Raw genomic sequence first — 21,057 nt, forward strand, 5'->3', positions numbered from 1 at the left:
GTCATGTTCCAGCACTATTTTCATGCATCAAATCTGCAGATAGATCTGGAATATATTATATACTATGTCTCCATGATATGATATTGGATTGAAATTGAATTATACCTAATTGTGTATATTTTATATTAACATCGTGATTAGCACGGCCTTCCAGAAATTTATTTATGATTGTAGAATGGATTGTGACATCACTGATAAAGCCATCCAAAATAATGAGCAGGTGATAAACATTGCTTTTTATATGAACATTGAACTAAGGCCAAAAGGGTTGGAATTATTTCTTCTTTTTTTCATTAATGATCTGAACAAAACATGTACATCATTTGATCATATGGTAGGGAACGGGGACAATATAGACCCCAGATCATGGTTGATTTTTTTTTTTTCTTTTTTTTTTATGCTAATACCATGAATCTAAGCTGTCACTGATGTCTCCACAGGAACCTTGCCAGAGTAACCAACTTCTGATTTCATATCGGCCTCCCAGAGCTCTGGTATTGCTTCCTTCATGTAGTGAATGCTCTCCAATGCATAGTCTGCTCCTTTAACTCTCTGGGAACTTCCAATCTGGACACATTATAAAATAACCATGGCATCAAATTAGATGGTTAATTAACAAAGAATGGAATATCCATCAAGGAGTACTACATGGTACAGATTTCAAAGACTTTACCCTCACTGTGTGAAGCCCCACACGCTTGCCAGCCTGTATGTTGCGGACGCTATCTTCGAAGAACAGCTGATATAACAATATACAAATGATGAAATTATTAGCAAACGGGAATAACAATTTGATTCATCAGACATAAGAAGTAAATGTTAAAAGATCATTCATATATATCTTACTGTTCTCTGAGGGTTGATGTTGGCGATCTTGAGGGCTTGTTCAATGGCAAACTCAGATGGTTTGCATACAATGGGTGTCTTTGGTAATCCCACCATGCTTGGGTTGGGTTGTGCAAAATGCCCAACGATGTCAAAAATTCCAGAGCCATTAGTACTAGCTGTGGTGGCAGTAGCAGTTGATCCCACAAAAGCAATGTCATCCTCATCATCAGAAACATTGCTCTTGTGAGTGGGATTCAGAGTTTCAAAGCAGATAATTCCTTCAAAACAGTCCTCCAATCCAAGCCTGTTTAGAGCTTTAACAGCGTGGTCCTTGTCGGCATTGGTGAAGATCTATTTCACAGGAATTAAACAGATTGTTAGATCAATTACATGACAAGTAATGGCTTTTCTAATTTGTTAATAAAAATGCTTACAATTTTCCTAATAGGAAGGCTCAACAGAAGACTCCTAAGTACAGGATCTGGTTTTATGTTCTCATAAGGCAATCTCCCATGAACAAAGCTGTTGCAAATAAAAGTAAAATGTTTATCAGAATTACCAAATGCTGACAAACTTTGGAAAATTTAATACCCTTTTGTAAAACTGTAAAGAAAAAATACCTGTGGTACTCATTATAGTCAAAGTCATAGCCAATTGCCTGCACAGAATAATCCCATCAATCAATAAGCTCCTGTTTTGACCTTTAAAAACAAAAGGGAGTTGGAATATAAATCGAAGGCATACCCTGAGGCCAGCCATTGTTGTTCCATAATGCTTATACAGCAGGTTCCCCAACTCAGTAATTTTACTCCTATCAATGCCAAGTTTTTCAACCATAAAATCTGCCAAAAAGCCGCTTATCTTAGTATTATAAAACTGTAGCACAGAAAAATAACAGCCCAGGAATAATTACCTTGGATATTCTTTCCGGTTGCTGCTGCAATACCAGAACTATATGGATAAAGAGTGTCATCTAGATCTGCAAATATAAATAAAAAGTTTAGTATTTATTTTCTCCCTGCAAGATATTGAGTTTCTAGTCCAATGTGTTGTTGTATAAAAGAGTTTACCAAACAGAAGGCAATCATATTTTGTCCTCTGGGTCAATCCATAGCGGCCTTCATACTCCATGTTGATTCAGAAAACCTTCATCAAACGATTAAAGAATGTTAGCACCACACGCCAACACAGCTTGAAACCACCCAAGTCAACATCAAAATTTACTTTAATTCTCAAACTATAATGTTTTTTCATGGTCTGTAAAATTAATTAAAGGCAAATATGACTCAGAGTTGGCATCACAAGAAGAGACGTGAAGGTCTAAATATGTGGACAATCTAAGACCGAAATCCCAAGTAGTTGGGACAAGTTATTTAAGTTCATGTGTGGACAAATCTCAACCACAACAACAAATAAAACTAAAGAACAGATAGACCAGTGACCTTAAGGGCTATAAATAAATCCGTTGCCATATATCTGAAACTCAAAAGTCCAACTTAATTATAAGAAAATTAGCTTTCAATAAAATAAAACAGAGAAAAGTATTAAGGCCATTAAACTATATAAAATTAAAGCAAAATACAGAGACCTTTATGTAGTGCCTCTCTTTAAGAATCCAGAGTTCAAAAACTAATAAAAGTACTGATAATCTAATCTGAAATGCTATGGATGTGACTTAAATAATGATAGTCAAGATTTCCCAGAAAGGTTCTTTAAAAAAGAAAGCATTTTTATAACCAAATTAACTTCAAAAGTTCATCTTTTGTTCCTAAACCGAAGCCTTCAACCCGATAAACATTTTCATCTTTAAGAACTCGTAAATGCTCAAAAGCTTTAGAAACTTGTGAGAATAACAAAGATGAAAACAAATAAAACATGAAAGAAATTTTATCAACTACAAGGTTGAGTGAGATAACCCACCAAGGTTATGATACTTGATCAATGAAAAGGAGTTGTGGAGAAAGAGACAGAGAGAAAGTACTACAAAGATGTAGAGGAAGAAGGAGAGGAGAGGGGGAAGAAGAATGGAGGCAGACGAGGGTTTATATAGGCAAACCGTTGAGTAGTTTCCAATTATTTTAAATTAAATTATTATTTTAATATTGACACGCTAAATAGTAGTTTTCTTTATTGTAATAAAAAAATCAATTTTATAAGTGGTTGAGAACGTAAATGGAAGCAACCATGAACCAAACGTTTTCAAAAAACAAATTTTAAAAAATGAAGGTTGTACTTCGTGGACTCTCTTTCTCTGAAAAAATTTCCAGTTTTGTCAGTAAATGGCATATTTCTGAGACATTCCCAACTTTTGACCAAAGATTAGATGACTTACCTTATTTGAAAATCCAACATTTCCTGGAATTTATGGAAAATCTTTTGATGAATAGATGGTCAATTGGTCACTGTAAATTTACCCTTCAAATCTACCTTTCTGGTTTGATCTGAACTTATCCGGAACTTCCCAGAAAGATGCCATTTTGATGGATCAGAATTATTTAGTTGTGCGAATAATAAGGGATGAATGTTATTGGATATCTTACTTCTTTAATTGGTTTTGTTCGTTGTAAGTGAAGTGTAAACAAGTTGTACAGAAAAAGGGGATGAGAAGGAATCCAATATTTCAGAATTCAGATCCTATCTTTGATTAAAAAAAAATTAGGTAAATTGAAGTACAGGCATATTGGTCAAAGAAGGGAAGATGCTCAACTTTGGTTCCAGGACCACACCTAATAAATCTGGACACTTTTGGGCACATGAAACATGCAGAAGCTGTTCCTGTTAAAATATACTGATATTTTACAGATGGGTTTGCCGCTATATAACACTTTCTTTTGCACATTTGACGTATACATTGAACTACTTTTACAGGATAATATGTGTGAATTTCTTGAGCACTTTAAGAGCTCTATTATTGAGGGGAGGAAGAAAGACAAAAACTTACGTCTGTCTGTCTGTCTTATAATTATAGATGATTAAAATGGTTTGATATTATCTGTATTAAGATCAATAATTGATGGATTCTTAGAGCACACGTATCCACGTACTGCTGAAGAAATGTGTGTATTGTATTTGATTATAAATTTTTTGCAGACTCTGAACCTGATAAGATTATGATATTAATTGCTTCCCACAATAGAATATATGATGCATGACAACACTAAACCGTTTCCTAAGTTGGGTTAATTGATTTTTTAAACTATATTTTATGAAAGTATACATAAGAAAAAATTGGAGCCTGAGTCTCCGGGCATACTTGTTATTGAAAATGACTAACCTAATACAGACCAAGACAGAGCTCCATGTTTTATATTATGGTGAGGAAATAATTGGAGGCCTGAGATTACAGAGCAAGGAAAAGTACAAGAGAAGTAGATGAAAACGGCTGAAAAGGGAAATGGAGGAGACCCTTGTTTAGTCATTCTTTCTCATTCATAAAATCCTTAAATTATAGGCAAAGATAGTTACGTATTTGAGAAAAAATATTATAGTGGTGGTAGACTTGTTCTTTTGAAAGGGCCATTTCTAACTCTTTCCTCTCAATAATTTCAACCACAGCTGGGTCGGTTTATGACTATGACCCCTAATATTATTATAATGTTTAAACTATGATTTGTTTACACAAACTATGCTGTTATTAGGCTCTTAGATTCCGGTTGGTGAGGTGGGTTGAACTGGGAAAGCTACAGCAACGGCGTTCGCAGAAGAGCTGATTAATCAATCAATCATTAGAACGTAAGAAATTCACATTTTGGTTAATATTTTACTTCGAGGATGATCATAGCTAGTCCAGAAGATATCAGATTTTGTATTAGACGTATTGCGGAATTAGATTCCAGGCGGTTTGATTCCATTTTTATAATTTGTTACACATCTGCAGAAAGTCCAAGTAATCTCTAGATTGATTGATAAATACAAATACTAAGCATTGCCAATGATGAGATCACTTGCAAAAATATCTGCCTAAAGGTATGAACTTTTGATTTTGATATTGAAGGATGATTTGGCCTTAAGTTCAAATTCTGGTAGTTCTGCCAGTGAAAGTGCAATAATGCAGCCCACAAGATAACAAAGTAGTTTTTCTCCATAAATAACATTTGATTCATCTACTCTATCAGTTGTTTGTTTCTGATATTAGGTAACGTTAAATACCCTGTAAACCATTTTGAACCGAAACTCTTATACAAATTTTGACTGTTTCAATATTTAGAATGAACGTACACAAATAGCCTTCTTCCACCATTGTTTGCAGAACCTGGTTTCTGTGAGTTCTTCAACAGAAAAGCTTTATGTTAAGAAAAGTACAACAATATATGACGTGTGACTTTGCATACAAGGACTAAATAAATATTAAGGTCTGTTTCTTTTTACATTGTTTTATATCAATAAATTATGCACACATTCTGTACTTTATGCTAATTTAGTATTCAACTGTGTGGGTGTTTAAGTATAAAATTGTTAATTAGATTAAACAAATACAAGTATCTCTTGAATAAAAGACACATTGAAAGAGGACAATACCCACTAATTTACTTCACCAATTGGGATTAAGAAAAGTAGGTATCTTTGAAGGTTGGTTTGGTTGAATAATTAAAGAAAAAAAATTGAATTGTTGGGTTATTGGTAGCATGATTTTCTAAACAGCCGCAAAGAAAATAATGTGAAACAGGATCTCTCTGTTCCAAGCCGCTCAAATTCTTCTCCAACACCATCATTATCTCTTGGACAATATGCTAGATTTAGAAACATAGATATATATATATAAATATATATTGAACCGGCCAAAATCCCCACATATGATTGGTGATGAATTATTGGAGAGTTACCAAATCTGTTGGCTTTTCAACAAGGAGGCCATTATATTTGGAATTATGAGTAGGCTTTTATACTCATCAAAAGCAATAATAATTTGTATAGTATGACTTCAAGGCTACCCACTGTCTTCATTATTATTATCAGTCCACAGACTAATGAAATTTTATCTGAACACAAAGAACATTGTGTATAGGAAGTTCATCTAGCCAATTGAATGAGAGCTCAACATAGAATGCACTCTTTGTTGGACTTGTCGACTACTTCAGCATCACGCAGATGCATTTGGTGTCCCGCATATGACAAATTACTTCATTGGAGACGAGAAAGGTGAGATAAAATTGAAATAATATTGATCTGTTGTGAACGTAGTTTGTTAAATTAGGTGAACCAGCATAAATCATGCCTTTCTTTTCTTTTGTTTTACTGTTTGTGATTTATGTGTTTTTCTGTTATTTTGGTTTTCGCATCTTTCCATTTCGTTCACTTTTACATCACCTTTCATTTTAAAAGTAACCGCCCCATGTTGTCACATCTGTCTGATGCTTATTCGTGGCTGACAATATGTTTATCTGGCAATTTACTAAGCGGATAGTGTTCTTCTTCTTCTTCTTCATCATCATAATTATAAGTTTTATGTGGTTGAAACAGATTACTGGTTGATATTGATTAAGAGATTTTACATTGACACATCTTTTTTCCACTTGGAGATACTTCATTTTCAGCCTCCAAAAACAATCCAGCTACTACAAAAAAAAATGTTAAAAACTTAAGTGCATTTGTTGTGTTTTGGAGAAGAAAACAAAGGGCTTTCATTATCTGAAAGAACTTGGAATGAGAATGTTACCACACAAATTTGTTTCAAGTACTACTTTAGACCTTTCCAGGGAGTCTGAAGTGAGGTTTATATGCCAGTTGTTTGAAAACTGAAACATCACAACAACAACAACAAACATGAGATGTGATTCTGGAGAAACCAAACAGCATGTGGATGCAGTTCATCCATTGCTTTATCAAATATGTTATAAATTACTGTCATCCATTTACTGGTATGTTTGTCGTTTTGCAATAATTTCTTTAAGATGCAATGCATGATTGGGGAGAAAAGCATAAACAATAAAATCTTTTTTATGAAAAGCCAACCAAAAGTTTTGCTTATCCTGAATCAATGGTTCATATCAACTTTTTATGTATTGGGGTGATTTTGAGTTCCGAATTCATCTCATAAAAGATCACCAAACCAAAGCAGAATAATGGTGAAATTTTTTTTACATAGAAGGTTAAGTAACCGCTATGTCAATACAACATTGTGCTCAAAGGGTGATGAATGAATTGTCATCTTCTCCAGTCCCACCAATTCTTGTCTCTTTATTAGAACTCTTTTATCTTCTTCTACAAAATCCTTGCTTAAACCTGTCATAATTAGTGGCTTGAATGCTTGTCCTTCGACAATCGAATCAACTCAGGTCGATGTAGAGCCTCATTCTCAAGCAACAACTCCGCAATCTGAGCCACTTACTCTTTCTTTCAGCTTCTGCACCAGCTCTACATTATAGTTAGGCCAATCATTCATTATGTTAAGTTTTCAATAATTGCACTAGTCTTGCTGCTGTAGGGCCTCATCGTCTCAAATGTATCAAACTAATAGCAGTCTAAAATAATGAGTCAATAGAGATTTCATCAGAAAAAAAAAATCAGGAGTTGCAGTCCAAAGAAAGTAATGTTAATAGGCAAAACACAAGATGGGCAAAAAAAAATTCATCAATAGATCATTGCCTGAATTGAATTATCACATCAAATACCATTCATCAAACCAACATTAAAATAGGGCCATACAATGGCAGCCACAAGTTGAGGAAATCTGACAAATAAACAGATAAGAGAAGAAATATCTGCACAGAGGTTATTTTGCTTCCAGAAAAACAACTATCAAGAAAATCTGGGCCGGGCGCGTTTTGCCGGGCTAGGACTGAGGTGTATTTGAACCCTCTAAGCCCGGAACAAGGAAAAGCCTAGGTTTTTTTAAAGGGTGAACGACATTTTCCCCCCTAAGGTTTGACGAAACAACACTTTCTTATCCATCAAGTTTCAAAATAACATTTTTTATCCTTCATTAGATTCTGTTATAGTTTTCGTTTAATATTTTACTGAAAATATAAAAATACCCTTAAATATTTTACTTTATAATTTTTTAATTAGCCAAAAAGTCAAATATTAAAAAAAAAAATAGTTAACCTCCCTTAAAAAGTTAGGAATAATACTATAAAATTGTTTAAAGTTAAATAATCTTAATATTTATTTATAATGTCATCAATATCTCATCACTATTATTTATACTGTTTTTCATTTTTACTAATTAACATAAAAAATCAATATTTCTAATTAATTAAATAAACAAAGAAAAAAATGTATCTTTACATTTGGACTAATAAATAATCGAATAAAGTCTTTGACTTAACTAAATTTTAATTTATAATAAAATAATTAAGAAATAAACTATTTAAGGGTATTTTTGTCTTTTTAGTCAAATATTAATAGAAAACACTAACAGAACCTAACGAAGAGTGAGAAAGTGTTATTTTGAAACTTGACGGGTGGAAAAGTGTCGTTTCATCAAACCTTGGGTGGGAAAATGTTGTTCTTCCTTTTTAAATTTTGTTACCCCACCGAAAATCGAAATATTCGGGTATAAAATAGGGGACGTTGGGTTCAGAGAATGTTGTATTACTGGGAATATTATATTAATGGAAAGATAGATTACCTTCAAGATTACTAAAAATGTTATATTAAATATATTTAGTTAGATTAGAATGAATTGGTGGGTATAAATAACTAATATGTTTGATTGTGAGTAATAAAAGAATTCTAAGAGAAGCCGCCCTTCTTTTTTAATATTATTAGTATATTATTAATTAAGGGTCAAATTTAACAAAATTAAAATTATCATGTAATATTATAATACTTAAGAAATGAGTGGTATTCAGATTATCCCTATATAATCTACAGTAACTACTATTAGAATTAGAAGATTATCGAAATCTTTTATTATTTACCCTGACATTACTAGAACAATAGAGGATTACCCCACCCAAATGCACCCTTAGAGTGTTGTTATTCAAGCCCTACCATTTTTTTTTTTTTAACTTTATTATTGATATTTTAAAATTTTAAAAATATATTATACGTGAAAATTTCTAAAACGGATTATTTATGTCGAAAACTTCAAATATGTTTTTACAACTTTTAAACGTCTTATAATTATGAGATCACAATCTATTTATTTAATTTATTTTTGTTTTTCTATTTTATTTACTAAATCAGTTCATTGACTTTCTAGAATTTTGAATTTTTATGCATCCGCTGTCATCTTTTGGTCTATAACTTTTGGCTTGAAGTAAACCACTTTGACTTGTTTTCTTATTTCATTAAATAATTAATAATTAACATTCAAATTTTGCTTTGAATAAATCCCTGTTGTTTATTTTGCTTCCTAACAAATGAATTTTGAATGTTATCTGCCAATACTTTGATAAATCCTGCATAATGCTTTCATACTAGCTTTATGCAATGGGTAGAATATTTTTGCACAATAGTCAGAATTTTTCATCTTATGTAATTCAGTGTATTTTACATTCTAGTCACTTGAATTGAAGAAGTTAAGCAAAGCTACCAAAAGCTCATATACAAAACCATTACCCTATTCAGTCGATCAACTTTCATGTACAAAAACATCAACCTAATTAATCAAATGCTAAGCAGGCGCGACCCCAGGCTCCAAGGAGGGTGAACTGTCATCTTCCACCGTCTCACTCTCTTTTGTCTCTTTAGAGCCCTTGTCTTCTTCAATAAAACCTTGCTTAAACCTGTCATAATTGGTGGGCTCGCTTGGCTTAAATGGCCGTTCTCCTAATACTCGAACCAAGTCATCTTGATGTAGAACCTCTTTCTCTAGCAATAATTCTGCAATCTTTGCCACTTGCTCCTTGTGCGTCTGTATCAGTTGAACAGTATGTTCATATGCCTTAGCCACACATTCTCTAACTTCATTATCAATAATAGCACCCGTCTTGCTGCTGTACGGCTTTGTCATCTCAAATGTATCATCTCTTTGAGGGAAGGAAAGAAGACCCACCTTGTCACTGAAACCATACACTGCCACTTGGGCATATGTCATCTTCGTCACTTTCTCCAAGTCATTCTGAGCTCCAGTAGATATCTTCCCTAACAATACCTGCTCAAAAGAAAATAACATGTTAAGAAAATCAGTAGCCATCCAAGTATGTTAACATGCAAAACAAAAAGGTGGGTTTCCATAATTGCTGTTCAAGAACTAAATATCAACCACCAAACATGCCAACTTTTCTTTCATACATCTAAATGGCATCCATGAGTTAACTGTGTGCTAATGACCTTTCGGCTTCTAGAAAACAACTATCAAGAAGAGAAACATGCTTTTTTTTTTTGTTTTTTCAGTTTCTGTGTGTATGTGCGTGTGAAGTTTTAGAGGGTAACATATTGCCACTACGACAGGCGATTTATTGAACAGTGAAAGTGAGATACAAGATAAAGATCAAATGTTCAGTGCCTCACGATGAGGGCCCAGACTTATGATCTAGATTTTCTGACTGATAAATGATAGAGCCAAGATCATCTGATGTTTTTCTCCAAGAGTCACCAAAATTTCAACTATTCAAGAATGGTAATATTAGAACAAGAAAAAATAAAACATGGGAAGAGGAGAAACCATGGAAACTGTTTAGAACTAAAAAAACAGCATTTAGAGATAATGAATTATGCAAGTGCCTAAAATGTGGAACAAGCTTATTGAAATGGTTGCATAAAATGTCAGAGCCTGAACCTGAGCCTTCAGCAAAATTTAACATGCATTTCATGATTTATCATAACGTAAATGCAATTTCTCATTTCTTGACAGTTCTGAATTTTCACTGAGCCAGGAAGATATAGAAAGACAAGAGATGTAAGGAGAGGGTGTTGAAGAGGACAGTAAATTCACCTGCTCAGCTGCTCGACCACCCAGTGTCATGCAAGTCATATCAAACAGCTGCTCTTTAGTCATCAGAAGGTTTTCATTGGGCACATACTGGGCAAACCCAAGAGCTGCAGTACCACGAGGAACAATTGTCACCTTCAACAAAGGTTCTGCATGCTCCAAGAACCAACCAGCAACAGCGTGACCTGATTCATGGTAAGCAACAGTCCGCCTTTCCAGCTTGCTTATAACCTGATGCAGAAACAGACAAAGATTTACATTCCAGAGTTTCAGAAAGATTAATAACTGAATAAGGCAAAGTCTCTAGTGTCCAACAGAAGTTTCTAACACCACTCAACTCTATCCTCAAAATAAACGACGACATAAACAGAACATATAAGCATTCAACATTCACAAATAAGAGTAAAATATATTTCAAGACTCAGTTATCAATATACCATCAGGAGTAAAGGTGAAAACAAAAACAATGTGCCCAAAAGAGTGTCTTTAAGTACTTCTGTAGAAAAGCACTATTGCCAAAGCACCTGACAATGCTTCTTAAGAAGCATCAACTCTGGTAACATTTCAAGTAATATTCTGCTCCCAGCAAGTGCTTTTCTCGATTTCAACCAAGCACAAGAAAACAAGGGAAAGGGCTTTAGGATATTTGAAAACACTTTCATCCACAATAATCTGAAGAAGGGCATAAGTGTAAAGGAAAGAATAATATTAAACGTACAAACTAAATTTTAGAAGCTGGTCCAGCAATAAAGTGAATGAATGAATGAAAATTAAAAATAAATTAAACTAATAAAAGTGAATGACTTAACAATAAGACAAAAGTATTACGTAGACGTTTGTATGAATTAGTTTGTACCAATAAGTTGTATTTAAGCATTATTCAAATCAAAACATATGAGAACCGAGATACCTTGTTTTTCTTTTCCAAACCACCGATGACCCTGTCTATGGCAGCCTCAAAATGTTCCATAGTTATCTCTGCACTCTCATTTCTTGCTGCAATTAAAGCAGCTTCATTACAAACATTTGCAATGTCAGCTCCAGCAAATCCAGGAGTGAGTGCAGCAAGTCTCTGAGAGTAATATGATGGTTCAGTATCAAGTTTCAGCTTTTTCAAATAGATTTGAAAAATCTGGTCACGACCTTTGATATCAGGTTTATCAATCGTTATTTGACGATCAAATCGACCAGGTCTCAACAGAGCTTTGTCTAATATATCAGGCCTATTTGTGCCAGCAAGTACAACAACTCCAGTGGTTGTTCCAAATCCATCCATCTCAACAAGCAGTTGATTGAGAGTGCTCTCACGCTCATCATTGCCACCAGAAAAACCTCCACGACCCCTTGCTCGACCAATTGCATCTATCTCATCAATAAATATGATACTAGGTGCACATTGTCTTGCTTCTTGAAATAAGCTCCGAACTCGGGATGGCCCTACTCCAACAAACATTTCCATAAAGTCTGACCCAGACATACTGAGGAAAGGCACACCTGATTCACCAGCAGTTGCCTTCGCAAGAAGTGTCTTCCCTGTGCCAGGAGGGCCAACGAGTAGCGCCCCTTTTGGAATTTTTGCCCCCAAATCCTCATACTTCTTTGGATTCTTGAGGAAGTGAACAAACTCCATGATTTCTTGCTTTGCCTCATCACAGCCAGCTACATCTTTAAAGAATACCTGAATCATCAAATAAAACATCAGGGGTGTTTGTTATGTCAATGACCTTCTTATATATTTAATTTGGTTACTTTAATGCAATCAAATAAGATAGCAGCAGCATAATAATAAAAAAGCAAATGTATAGCTGTCGCTAACCTTCTCTTTAGCATTCTTATCCATCTTCATAATAGTTGCTTTTCCTATATTAAATATATTACGGCCACCTCGACCACCTGGACCTCCAATACCAATTCCACCCTGCATTCTTCGCCCCATGAACCAGAGGACTCCAAAAATCAAGGCTGTTGGTGCAAACCTCATCAATTCTTGAAACCAGTTTACTTCACTGGCATAAGTTATCGGAATATAATCATGAGGATCTATCCCTAGAGCTTCCTGGGCTTCCTCCAGTTTCTCCTCAAAAGATTCAACACTTCCTATGTTAAAATAGAACTTGTACTGGCTTATATTTCTTCTGGTAGAGTTAGCATTGACAGGCACCTGTTTAAACTCATCATCGGTTTCATTTGCATTGCGTGGGGTGTTTTTCACATACACTTTGGCAACTGATCTGTTTGAAACAACAATTTTATCCACCAGACCAGGTTCAAGTAGCTTGTTTTTAAACTCTTGGAAACTAATCTGAAGAACACATCAAGCAGCTTAAATTAAATATTTAAAGAATATAAATTTGTAAAAGAAAACATGCCACAAGGAGATGTATGAAAAAGAAAATACGTTAAGATAGAAAAGAGAAAAGCACCATATTTCAGGCACAAAAAGCTGTTCTTTTTCATTGCCAAAAGAGAAAAAAAATTGAAGACCTAGGTGGTCAGCATTTTTACAACAGAACACTAAAATGCATCAGTCATGCTTTATTTACTGGCCATCAGGTTTCCGACATGCCATAATTGTCTTACAACATATAAGATAAGGTGAAGCTAATTGTCTAACAACATATAAGATAAGTTGAATCATAGTTAGATATAATACGTGATTCTGAAGGTGTTTAGTCATCACCTAACAGCAATCACAATGAGGTATAGATCTGGAATAAGTAGAAGTTGCTCAACAAGTATGGAAACAATTGACATGAATAGAGTACTTGGTTCAACACATTTAATATTAACCATAAGGTACACATTACTAGACTGCTATATTTCAGCTACAGCATGCCATTGATGCTGACTTCAACAATCTATTATCTCCAGAAAAACAGTGAATTACTGGTGGAGAGTACGGAAAAAATGCTTACCTCCTTTTGCTGCTCTGGAGTAAAAAGCATTGATGCTAACACAAAGCCAATAAAAAATAAAGGACTGATCATATTTTGAAACTGCTTAGTGAAGTTCTGAAAATTCCCTTGATCACCAGCACCTGAGTCCTCTAAAAAGGCACAAAAAAGAAAACAATGTAAGCTCCTTGGTAAATTCATAGCACGCAAACAACAAAATGAAGAAGAATGCACAGATAGAGAATGTATTTTGCTTCAATCAGGAAATGAAGCATGATCAAAACATACAGGTATGAAAAGAAGTAGATTTTGACAATCAATGCATCCAATTTGTCATGGAAAGAGCAAAACAAAATTGATCCCTCCAAAATTTTTTATTGACCATAGACAGTTGATAACTTCTCTGGAGAGATGCTTCTGTTTACAGAGATATCGAAAGCATTTTGTATCACCAAGAAACATATAAGTGCTTAATTCATATATGATAAAGCAACGTAAGAATTCTACTAAAACAAAACCTGACCAATGCATTTTAGAGTTCGTCTAGAAGATAGATCATCAGAAAGTGTAACAATTAATCATACAATAGACCATTCTCAACATCTTAAGCAACTGTACACAAACCATGCAACTAAAAGCCCTGAAAAAAAAAAAAAAAAGTAGATGAACTAACCAATCATGGAATTCATTAAACCAGAAGGACAAAAATAGAGAATGTACAATAATCACTATCACGCTTCAAAATCAAACCACAAAATAATCAAGATATCTGTGAGCACACAGCATGTCTCAGAATGTGAATGTGTTAGTGAGAGCGAGGAAGATTGCCAAAAGAATATCAGAAACTTCAAATTTCATCGAATGCAAAACCCCACCAATGAAACAAATCCTGCCAGTAATCATTTTCCAGGCTAGTCTTCCAATTAAAAGAACAGTTCAAGAAATAAAAAATAAATGCTAAGTATATATTCTCATCAAATAAATATTTACTCCTTCAAATATAAAAATAGTGCATCTATTACATCAAAATTTACCAGCAACAATAGTAACTAAACAAAAAGAAAAATGAATAAATACAAACACAAATTAAATCGTGAGAGATATACCTTTTGACCCAGTTTTTTGTTCGTTTGCTTTTGGGATTTCCTTCTTATTCTTTGGATAATAATTTTCATACTCTACATTAATCCATTATAAAACAACATCAAAAAATAAAATTACATCAACAGATAAACCCGAAAAATAAATAAATAAACAAGAATTTAATAAAAGAAATAAATTTCACTTACTTCTTTCCTTAGGTGCTTCGCCTGAGAAAAAACGCCGAAGCCTAGGGTTTGCAAAAAACGGATTCAAATTCGACACGTACGTATTCGAAACGAGCTGTTTCCCGGCTCCAGCAGACGTAAAAAATCCTTTAGCAAGATTCAATCCTCCACCAACGTGTGAAATGCACGCGTTTCCGAGAGGCGTCGACGGCAAAATCGATTCGTTCGATAACGCAGTCCTCGCGTTATAATTACCGGATACCACATTCTAAAAAGCAAAAACAAAGATTCAAAAACTTAGCAACAATAAAAATAAAATCATATAAATAAATAAATTGTAAATTAAAAGAAAATAATAATTAGCGATACCTTTCGGAATGTAGAACGAGTGGAGCGAGAAACAGAGGCACCGATTCTTGAGAAAATCATTAAATCGGCGATTGAAACATGAAAAGTTTAAAACTTTTATTTGGTTGATGAGAGAATTTTAAGAGATTCTAATGAACTGCGATACAGAAGAAGAAAAGGGAATGAATAAAACTTGACATGAACGGTGATTTAAATAATTAAGTTAGATTCCCCTGGTCTTTGACACTTGAATTGCTTGTTACCGGAATTGGTAACTGTTATCTTTTTAAATTACGTATGCACCCTCCCATATTTAGCATTACGGTGAGGTTCATTTTGGGTTAATTTGGTCATTATGTATGTGCTATATACTTTTTATATTATTAAATTTCGAAATATTTTCTTAAGATAGAAAATAGTCCAACAAGATGTTTGAATTAGACAGATTAGAGTCAATTTATCAACTTTAATTAGTAATTAGCAAGTAATTAATGAACTATTAGTTAATGGAGTTAGTTATAGAGAAGTTAGTATGTGAGCAAAAAAAAAAAAACCGAGCTAAATCTATTTAATTGGATTTATATTAGAATGGATCTTTCATTTAATCTCTTTTATTTTTTTTCACTTTTTTTTTTTAAATCATTGAGGGTGTTCGATTCAGCTTAATTATCGGTTGGATAAGAACCTTAATAATGGTTACCTTTATTAATAATTAGGAGAATTTGACCTCAAAAACTTATAAAATCTCTTTTTACTCTTTTATCAGACGCCACCTATAGTAACATAATTCTATTTTTAATTGATTACGCAGAAAAAAGTCTACTCACACAAATATTTTGTTTTGATGCCCCTTCTTTTTCCTAATATATATTTTTATTCAACTTGTGTTCTATTTTTTTTAATTGATATGTTAGAATTTATTATTTATTAATAAATGGGTCAATAACATAATCCTTTTGGTTATACTTGAATAACAAAAATCCCTACGTGGTTATAAAAACATCATAATTTCTCTTACCGTTAATCTTTTGATGTTAAAATAAACGGCGACACATAACCAATAATTTACGGAAAGTAGAATTTATTTTTGAAATCTTAGGAAGATATTTATTATTTGATTAAATCTCAGCGAATCAAGAAAACCTCTTAATAAAGTTGGAGCTTCTCTATTTGAGTATTACTTAATTATAAAATCTATTATATAAAAGTTAACTTGATTGGCACTATTAATAATAATAACATTATTTTGTTCACATCAAAATAAAAATACATTAATACTTTATAATTATAAACCACTAAAATGTACACCTTCACCTAATAAAAACTCATAATATTAAATTGAATGCAAGCCCATATCAAAACACAAAGGTGAATAACCAGGGGACCAGGACAAAGAAGATGGTGAAGTGGGAGGTGAACGGTAAGACGAACAAGAAGAAGTGGTATTGGAAGAGACATTGGTGGCAGAGGGATTGCGAATCATCAAAGGCACCACATCTTCTAGCAGGCCTTGTGGGCTGATCGCTAGTCCTTGTTCTGCAGCTGGTTCCAGCAGTCTGCAGTCGTCAAACGTCCTTGGTGGGGCTTCAAAATTGAAGTTTGATGGGCTCCCATGGACATCTTGTGGCTGTCGTTGTGTTTCCTGAGGCTGGGAATTGACTTGCGAAATGGTTGTTAATGTTTTCTGCTTCTTCATTGGTGGATTCATTTGAAAATATGGGTAAGCAAAGTGAAGATGCAGCCCTTCATAGGTGATTATTAGTGTTTCTGGGTCCTCACAGGACCTCTCCACCTGCTTCTTTGCACTGCACCTTGGGTTTGTGCATTTGTAGTAGCTCCTGTTCACCACATATGTAATTGTAATAAGCTTCAAACAGTACTAAATATAAATGACACTGAGTCACAAAGCACTAGTGTTTAATTAGAAATTAATGCTTATACCAGGTAGGTTGGAATCTTGAGAAACTTTAGCCAACTAAAATTTTAGTCTTCTGTTTATGTAACTACTAAATAAATGTTTATTTTTGAATTAAGAACCTCTCCTTATATAAGTTTTCTTGAAGTTTTATAAGTATAATGTAAAACTCAGGTCGATAATCTCAATCCTTATATTTTAGTAAAATCTGGAGACATTATATGCTCTCGAACAAATTGTCTTTCAAGTGCAGATTACTCCTGAGGAAACTGCGGCATTTGGTGAACCATTATTTTATGATAATTTTATCACGACAGTGAACTTTATTGGACAAGAATAAAGTGGTTTTAATCGTTTTATCTCACTGAAGTCACACACATCCGATATTCATATTATCTTATACAGTAATATTTCTGCCATGAAAATGAAATGATGTGGAAAATGGGCTAAGCGATAACGAAGTAAAAGAGTTAAAACAAATTACCGAGGATTGGGGCTATTCTTGATAGATTTCTGGCCATATTTTCTCCATTTATATCCATCATCAGCCATCCCATTGCCCAAGCTCTTGATTTTGAGAGTGTATTTGTGATCAAGCTTACCAAAACCCCCTTCTAGCAATGAAATTCTGCAAGAAAATCAAACTTAAATGGTATTAGAATGAGAGCTGACAGCAGTCGGAGGTATATTTAATAAAGATGTTGTGAAATAATAATAACCTGGCTTGAGAAAGATCTTCGGAATATTGGTCTTTTTGAGTTGTCATGGATAACGCATTCTCGATATCTCCAATGGTTGGGCCAGAATAGATGGCTGAAGTGAGCCTATTAACAGTCTCTTCATTTGCAGCTGGACTTGACTTTGGTTCAGTATTCTCTTGCGGTAGCACAAACAATGGAGTTTCATCGTCAAAAAGTTCCCTTACAAGTTCATCTTCAAACCAAGAAGAAGCCTTCTCTGTCTCCATTATCACCCTTAAGAAAACTAAATCGAACTGTGCATCAGATGAAAGCGTCAAACTAAAGAAGCTGAAATGATAAGGGTATAAGAACAAGAAGCAGCAGGCTTATGAAAAAGAGGAGAGAGTGGAGTAGATGAGGAGGAATTTGTGACGTCTACGTGTGTGCTTTCTTCACAATAAATTCAGAGAGTTACTGTATTATTTTTATATTCCATTTTGACTTGTTAAGAATTCCAAATCTTGTCAACGTTTACACTTTTGGTTAACTCTAAAATGGGGCACCACCATATTACTTTTTACTTCACTCGCATCTAGCATCAAGATTCACAGCAAGCTGCAGCCAACGTTTGAAGATGGTTTGTTTAAGATTTTACTGTTGTTGAAGCTAGTACAAATCCATTGCCTGGTTGGATTGTCTGTATCTGCATTTGATGCTGAGTTTGTCTTTGTTTACATTGTTTTTGATGGGATTGTTGCATCAAAGGTGGACCAAATCTACCTGACTCGTGACCCCATTTTAATTAACTAAAAGCAAGAGTCAACCACTAAAGAATGTATAAATATTATATATGCCTTTGAATTATGTTCAAGTCTGTATCTGCAACTATCATTCTCTTCTTAATCAATTATCTTCAAGGCAGTTGAGCATGTATTATTAGATTAATTCATGGTATAATATAATTAGAAGTCTATGGGAATATTAATGCTGGGCTACCTAGGTGAGGCTGTTGTCATATTTATTAATTATTCAGCATTAAGACTTTGAGTGAAGGAAAGAAATTAGCACATATTAATCCTTTAACAAATGAGAACCCAACTACATTTTCCTGCTTGCATTATTATTAATTCTTCATAAGAACCACCTGTAATTGGGCTTGAATTTGGCAAAAAGCTTCTCCGAAGAAGCTTAGAGGTCGCTATAAGAAGAAACAACAGTTGTCATGAATGATACTGCTTAACATCCACTAATCAAACCAGAATTAATGAACAAGTCATCTCTGAAGTGACGAACATGTGTCACAAAATTCTTTAAAGGCCGGTAAAATTCATATTTAAGCTTCGTATTTACCCAAAAAATGAGGTGGGGTGGGTCAAAATTTTGAGGCAGTAGTGAAGATATGCATGTGCAGAAATGGACAACCAATATCCAATGGTCTTTAATGGAGTCAGCAGATATGAAATGTACAAGCAGCATTTAGAAATAGAAATTAATCTGCAACACAAGATGATGCTACTGAGAGGTTACTTCAAAGTGAGGGAAGTTTTGTAAGCATGTGGCTTTGACTTTGTGAATCCTAGAAAACCACCATGGCCCGCCGCAGATAGAGACAAAGGGTGGCTGAATGGCTGGGTAGAGTTGACTGTCAGAGTGGGCTTAGGTCTAACAGGAAGGTGCGTCGGTTAGTGAAGTGGGGAGGGGAAGGTGATTAAGACCAAATCCTTATGGACGTTTCTCAAAAGTCAACCCTTTATTAGGGTATGGTCAAGTTGCGTGTGATTGGGTGACACGTTGAATATTGAGACCCCACTCTGTGTTGACTTTCACGTGTGGAGAATGGAGCGGTTCGAGCTGTCCCCGTCCCGGGTAGCCACGGCGAGCCTTTGATCCTAGAAAATTGAAATGACGGTGCAACCAACCCATCATAACCTCTAAAAAATATGGACAGGCCAGCGTGGGACCTTTTAGGTTGGGTCAAGCTCGGTATGTACAATTGTATGGACTTTCGTTTTCATTTTACTTTCTTAGAAATTTCGCGTAATGGTTGGTAATGGAATCTCAGTTCCGTAAGAAATTAAGATGATCAGGGCTGTTTAGGTCAGTTTACATATACCTTAACTAATCTTTCAAGATTTTGAAATTATCGATCGAGTAAAGAGTGTTCGAACCAATTTATATGTGCCTCAATTATTCTCTTAAGACTCTAGACCTATTGGTCAGATAAAAGTTTCAGTAACCATCCTAATTAGCAACCAAAGAGAAACTCGAACTCAGAAAATATTGAGTAATATATCCAAAAGTTCCTATCGAACCATTTGATCACCCAAGGTTGGTTTCGTCTTTTATCTCTTAGTATAAATGGGTAATGGATAGCGTACTGCTGTATCCGTTTGGTTCTTAATTCGGACCTTGTTGAATGTTAGAAACGAAATGGGTGGAGAGGGGCACAAGAAATACAAGAGTCTGGTTGGTTTTTATATGGGCTTGAGATCATTTCAGGTCGGCCCAATAATAGTCACGATCAAGGCCCAATGAATAGCAATTCAAGCGCCCCAATATTTTCCCGCGCAAACACCGACTGAAATTGGCGCCGCCACATTTGAACCACGATAAAAACGGGGTGGGAGGTGGGCCATCCCTGACCACGTAGACATAATCAGTCACTGATTTCTCGCCACGTATCCAAAAAAGATTCCCTGCTAGCTGTCACCACACGATCTTAAAATCCCGTACACTCCACCCAGTGGCCAGCGTCACCATTATACATCCCCCATATTCCCACTCTCTTCCCAAAATTTAAAAATTTAAAAATTTCAAAACCGTTCTATTAAATCCCCTCTCCTTGTCCAATTTCTAGCTGTTAATTTCATTTCAAGATCCCAAGCTCCGTGTACGTGTTTCCCCCAACGGCTGAGAATGGAAGAAGAAGAAGGTTGCACAACTCCGAAGCTTAGGATCCCCGCGGCGTCTGTTTGTCCACCACCTCCAAGGAAGAAATCAATGGTTGAAAAAAAGCGTGACCCGCCCAAGAACGGTTATTTTCAGCCACCTGATCTTGATGCTCTGTTTGCCATGCCAGTAAGGAGGCAAGCTTGCGCTTAACTTAGCGTTTCCGGTATCGTTATGGTTGGTTTTCTCTTATTCTCTTGGTAGTGTAAATAATTTGTTAGTGAGATGGTTAGTACTTAGTAGTGAAGGAAGTAATTTGTTATTGAAAGATTAATTCATTTCTCTTCTATGGAATAGAACAGATTATGTTATGTGTTTGTTTTTATTTTTTTGATTTTGAAATTGTTGTGAGATT

At 34.6% G+C, this 21,057-nt stretch overlaps 4 protein-coding genes across 4 annotated transcripts; 1 reads left to right on the plus strand and 3 right to left on the minus strand.

The window, feature by feature from the left end:
• Positions 1-374: 374 nt before the first annotated feature.
• Positions 375-2,881, minus strand: LOC116135282. The gene is made up of 9 exons (XM_031420988.1): positions 2,749-2,881; positions 1,899-1,974; positions 1,742-1,807; positions 1,573-1,670; positions 1,449-1,486; positions 1,263-1,350; positions 847-1,179; positions 674-739; positions 375-567 (listed from the first exon to the last, which is right to left on the minus strand). The coding sequence occupies exons 2-9, from the start codon at positions 1,957-1,959 to the stop codon at positions 415-417; spliced, it is 903 nt and encodes a 300-aa protein (XP_031276848.1). The 5' UTR covers positions 1,960-1,974; positions 2,749-2,881; the 3' UTR covers positions 375-414.
• A 6,335-nt stretch (positions 2,882-9,216) lies between these two features.
• Positions 9,217-15,360, minus strand: LOC116135289 (ATP-dependent zinc metalloprotease FTSH 10, mitochondrial-like). The gene is made up of 8 exons (XM_031420998.1): positions 15,180-15,360; positions 14,832-15,078; positions 14,649-14,720; positions 13,564-13,694; positions 12,465-12,950; positions 11,559-12,326; positions 10,652-10,879; positions 9,217-9,868 (listed from the first exon to the last, which is right to left on the minus strand). The coding sequence occupies exons 1-8, from the start codon at positions 15,237-15,239 to the stop codon at positions 9,389-9,391; spliced, it is 2,472 nt and encodes an 823-aa protein (XP_031276858.1). The 5' UTR covers positions 15,240-15,360; the 3' UTR covers positions 9,217-9,388.
• A 1,097-nt stretch (positions 15,361-16,457) lies between these two features.
• LOC116135349 (probable WRKY transcription factor 49) lies at positions 16,458-18,130 on the minus strand. The gene is made up of 3 exons (XM_031421048.1): positions 17,793-18,130; positions 17,558-17,701; positions 16,458-16,996 (listed from the first exon to the last, which is right to left on the minus strand). The coding sequence occupies exons 1-3, from the start codon at positions 18,038-18,040 to the stop codon at positions 16,492-16,494; spliced, it is 897 nt and encodes a 298-aa protein (XP_031276908.1). The 5' UTR covers positions 18,041-18,130; the 3' UTR covers positions 16,458-16,491.
• Positions 18,131-20,668: 2,538 nt separating this feature from the next.
• Positions 20,669-20,879, plus strand: LOC116135266 (cyclin-dependent protein kinase inhibitor SMR4-like). The gene has a single exon (XM_031420962.1). It carries the CDS (start codon positions 20,670-20,672, stop codon positions 20,853-20,855), a length of 186 nt encoding a protein of 61 aa, XP_031276822.1. The 5' UTR covers position 20,669; the 3' UTR covers positions 20,856-20,879.
• The last annotated feature ends 178 nt before the right edge of the window (positions 20,880-21,057 follow it).

The sequence above is a fragment of the Pistacia vera genome, unplaced genomic scaffold (genome assembly GCF_008641045.1).
Source record: "Pistacia vera cultivar Batoury unplaced genomic scaffold, PisVer_v2 Contig298, whole genome shotgun sequence".
NCBI lineage: Eukaryota > Viridiplantae > Streptophyta > Magnoliopsida > Sapindales > Anacardiaceae > Pistacia > Pistacia vera.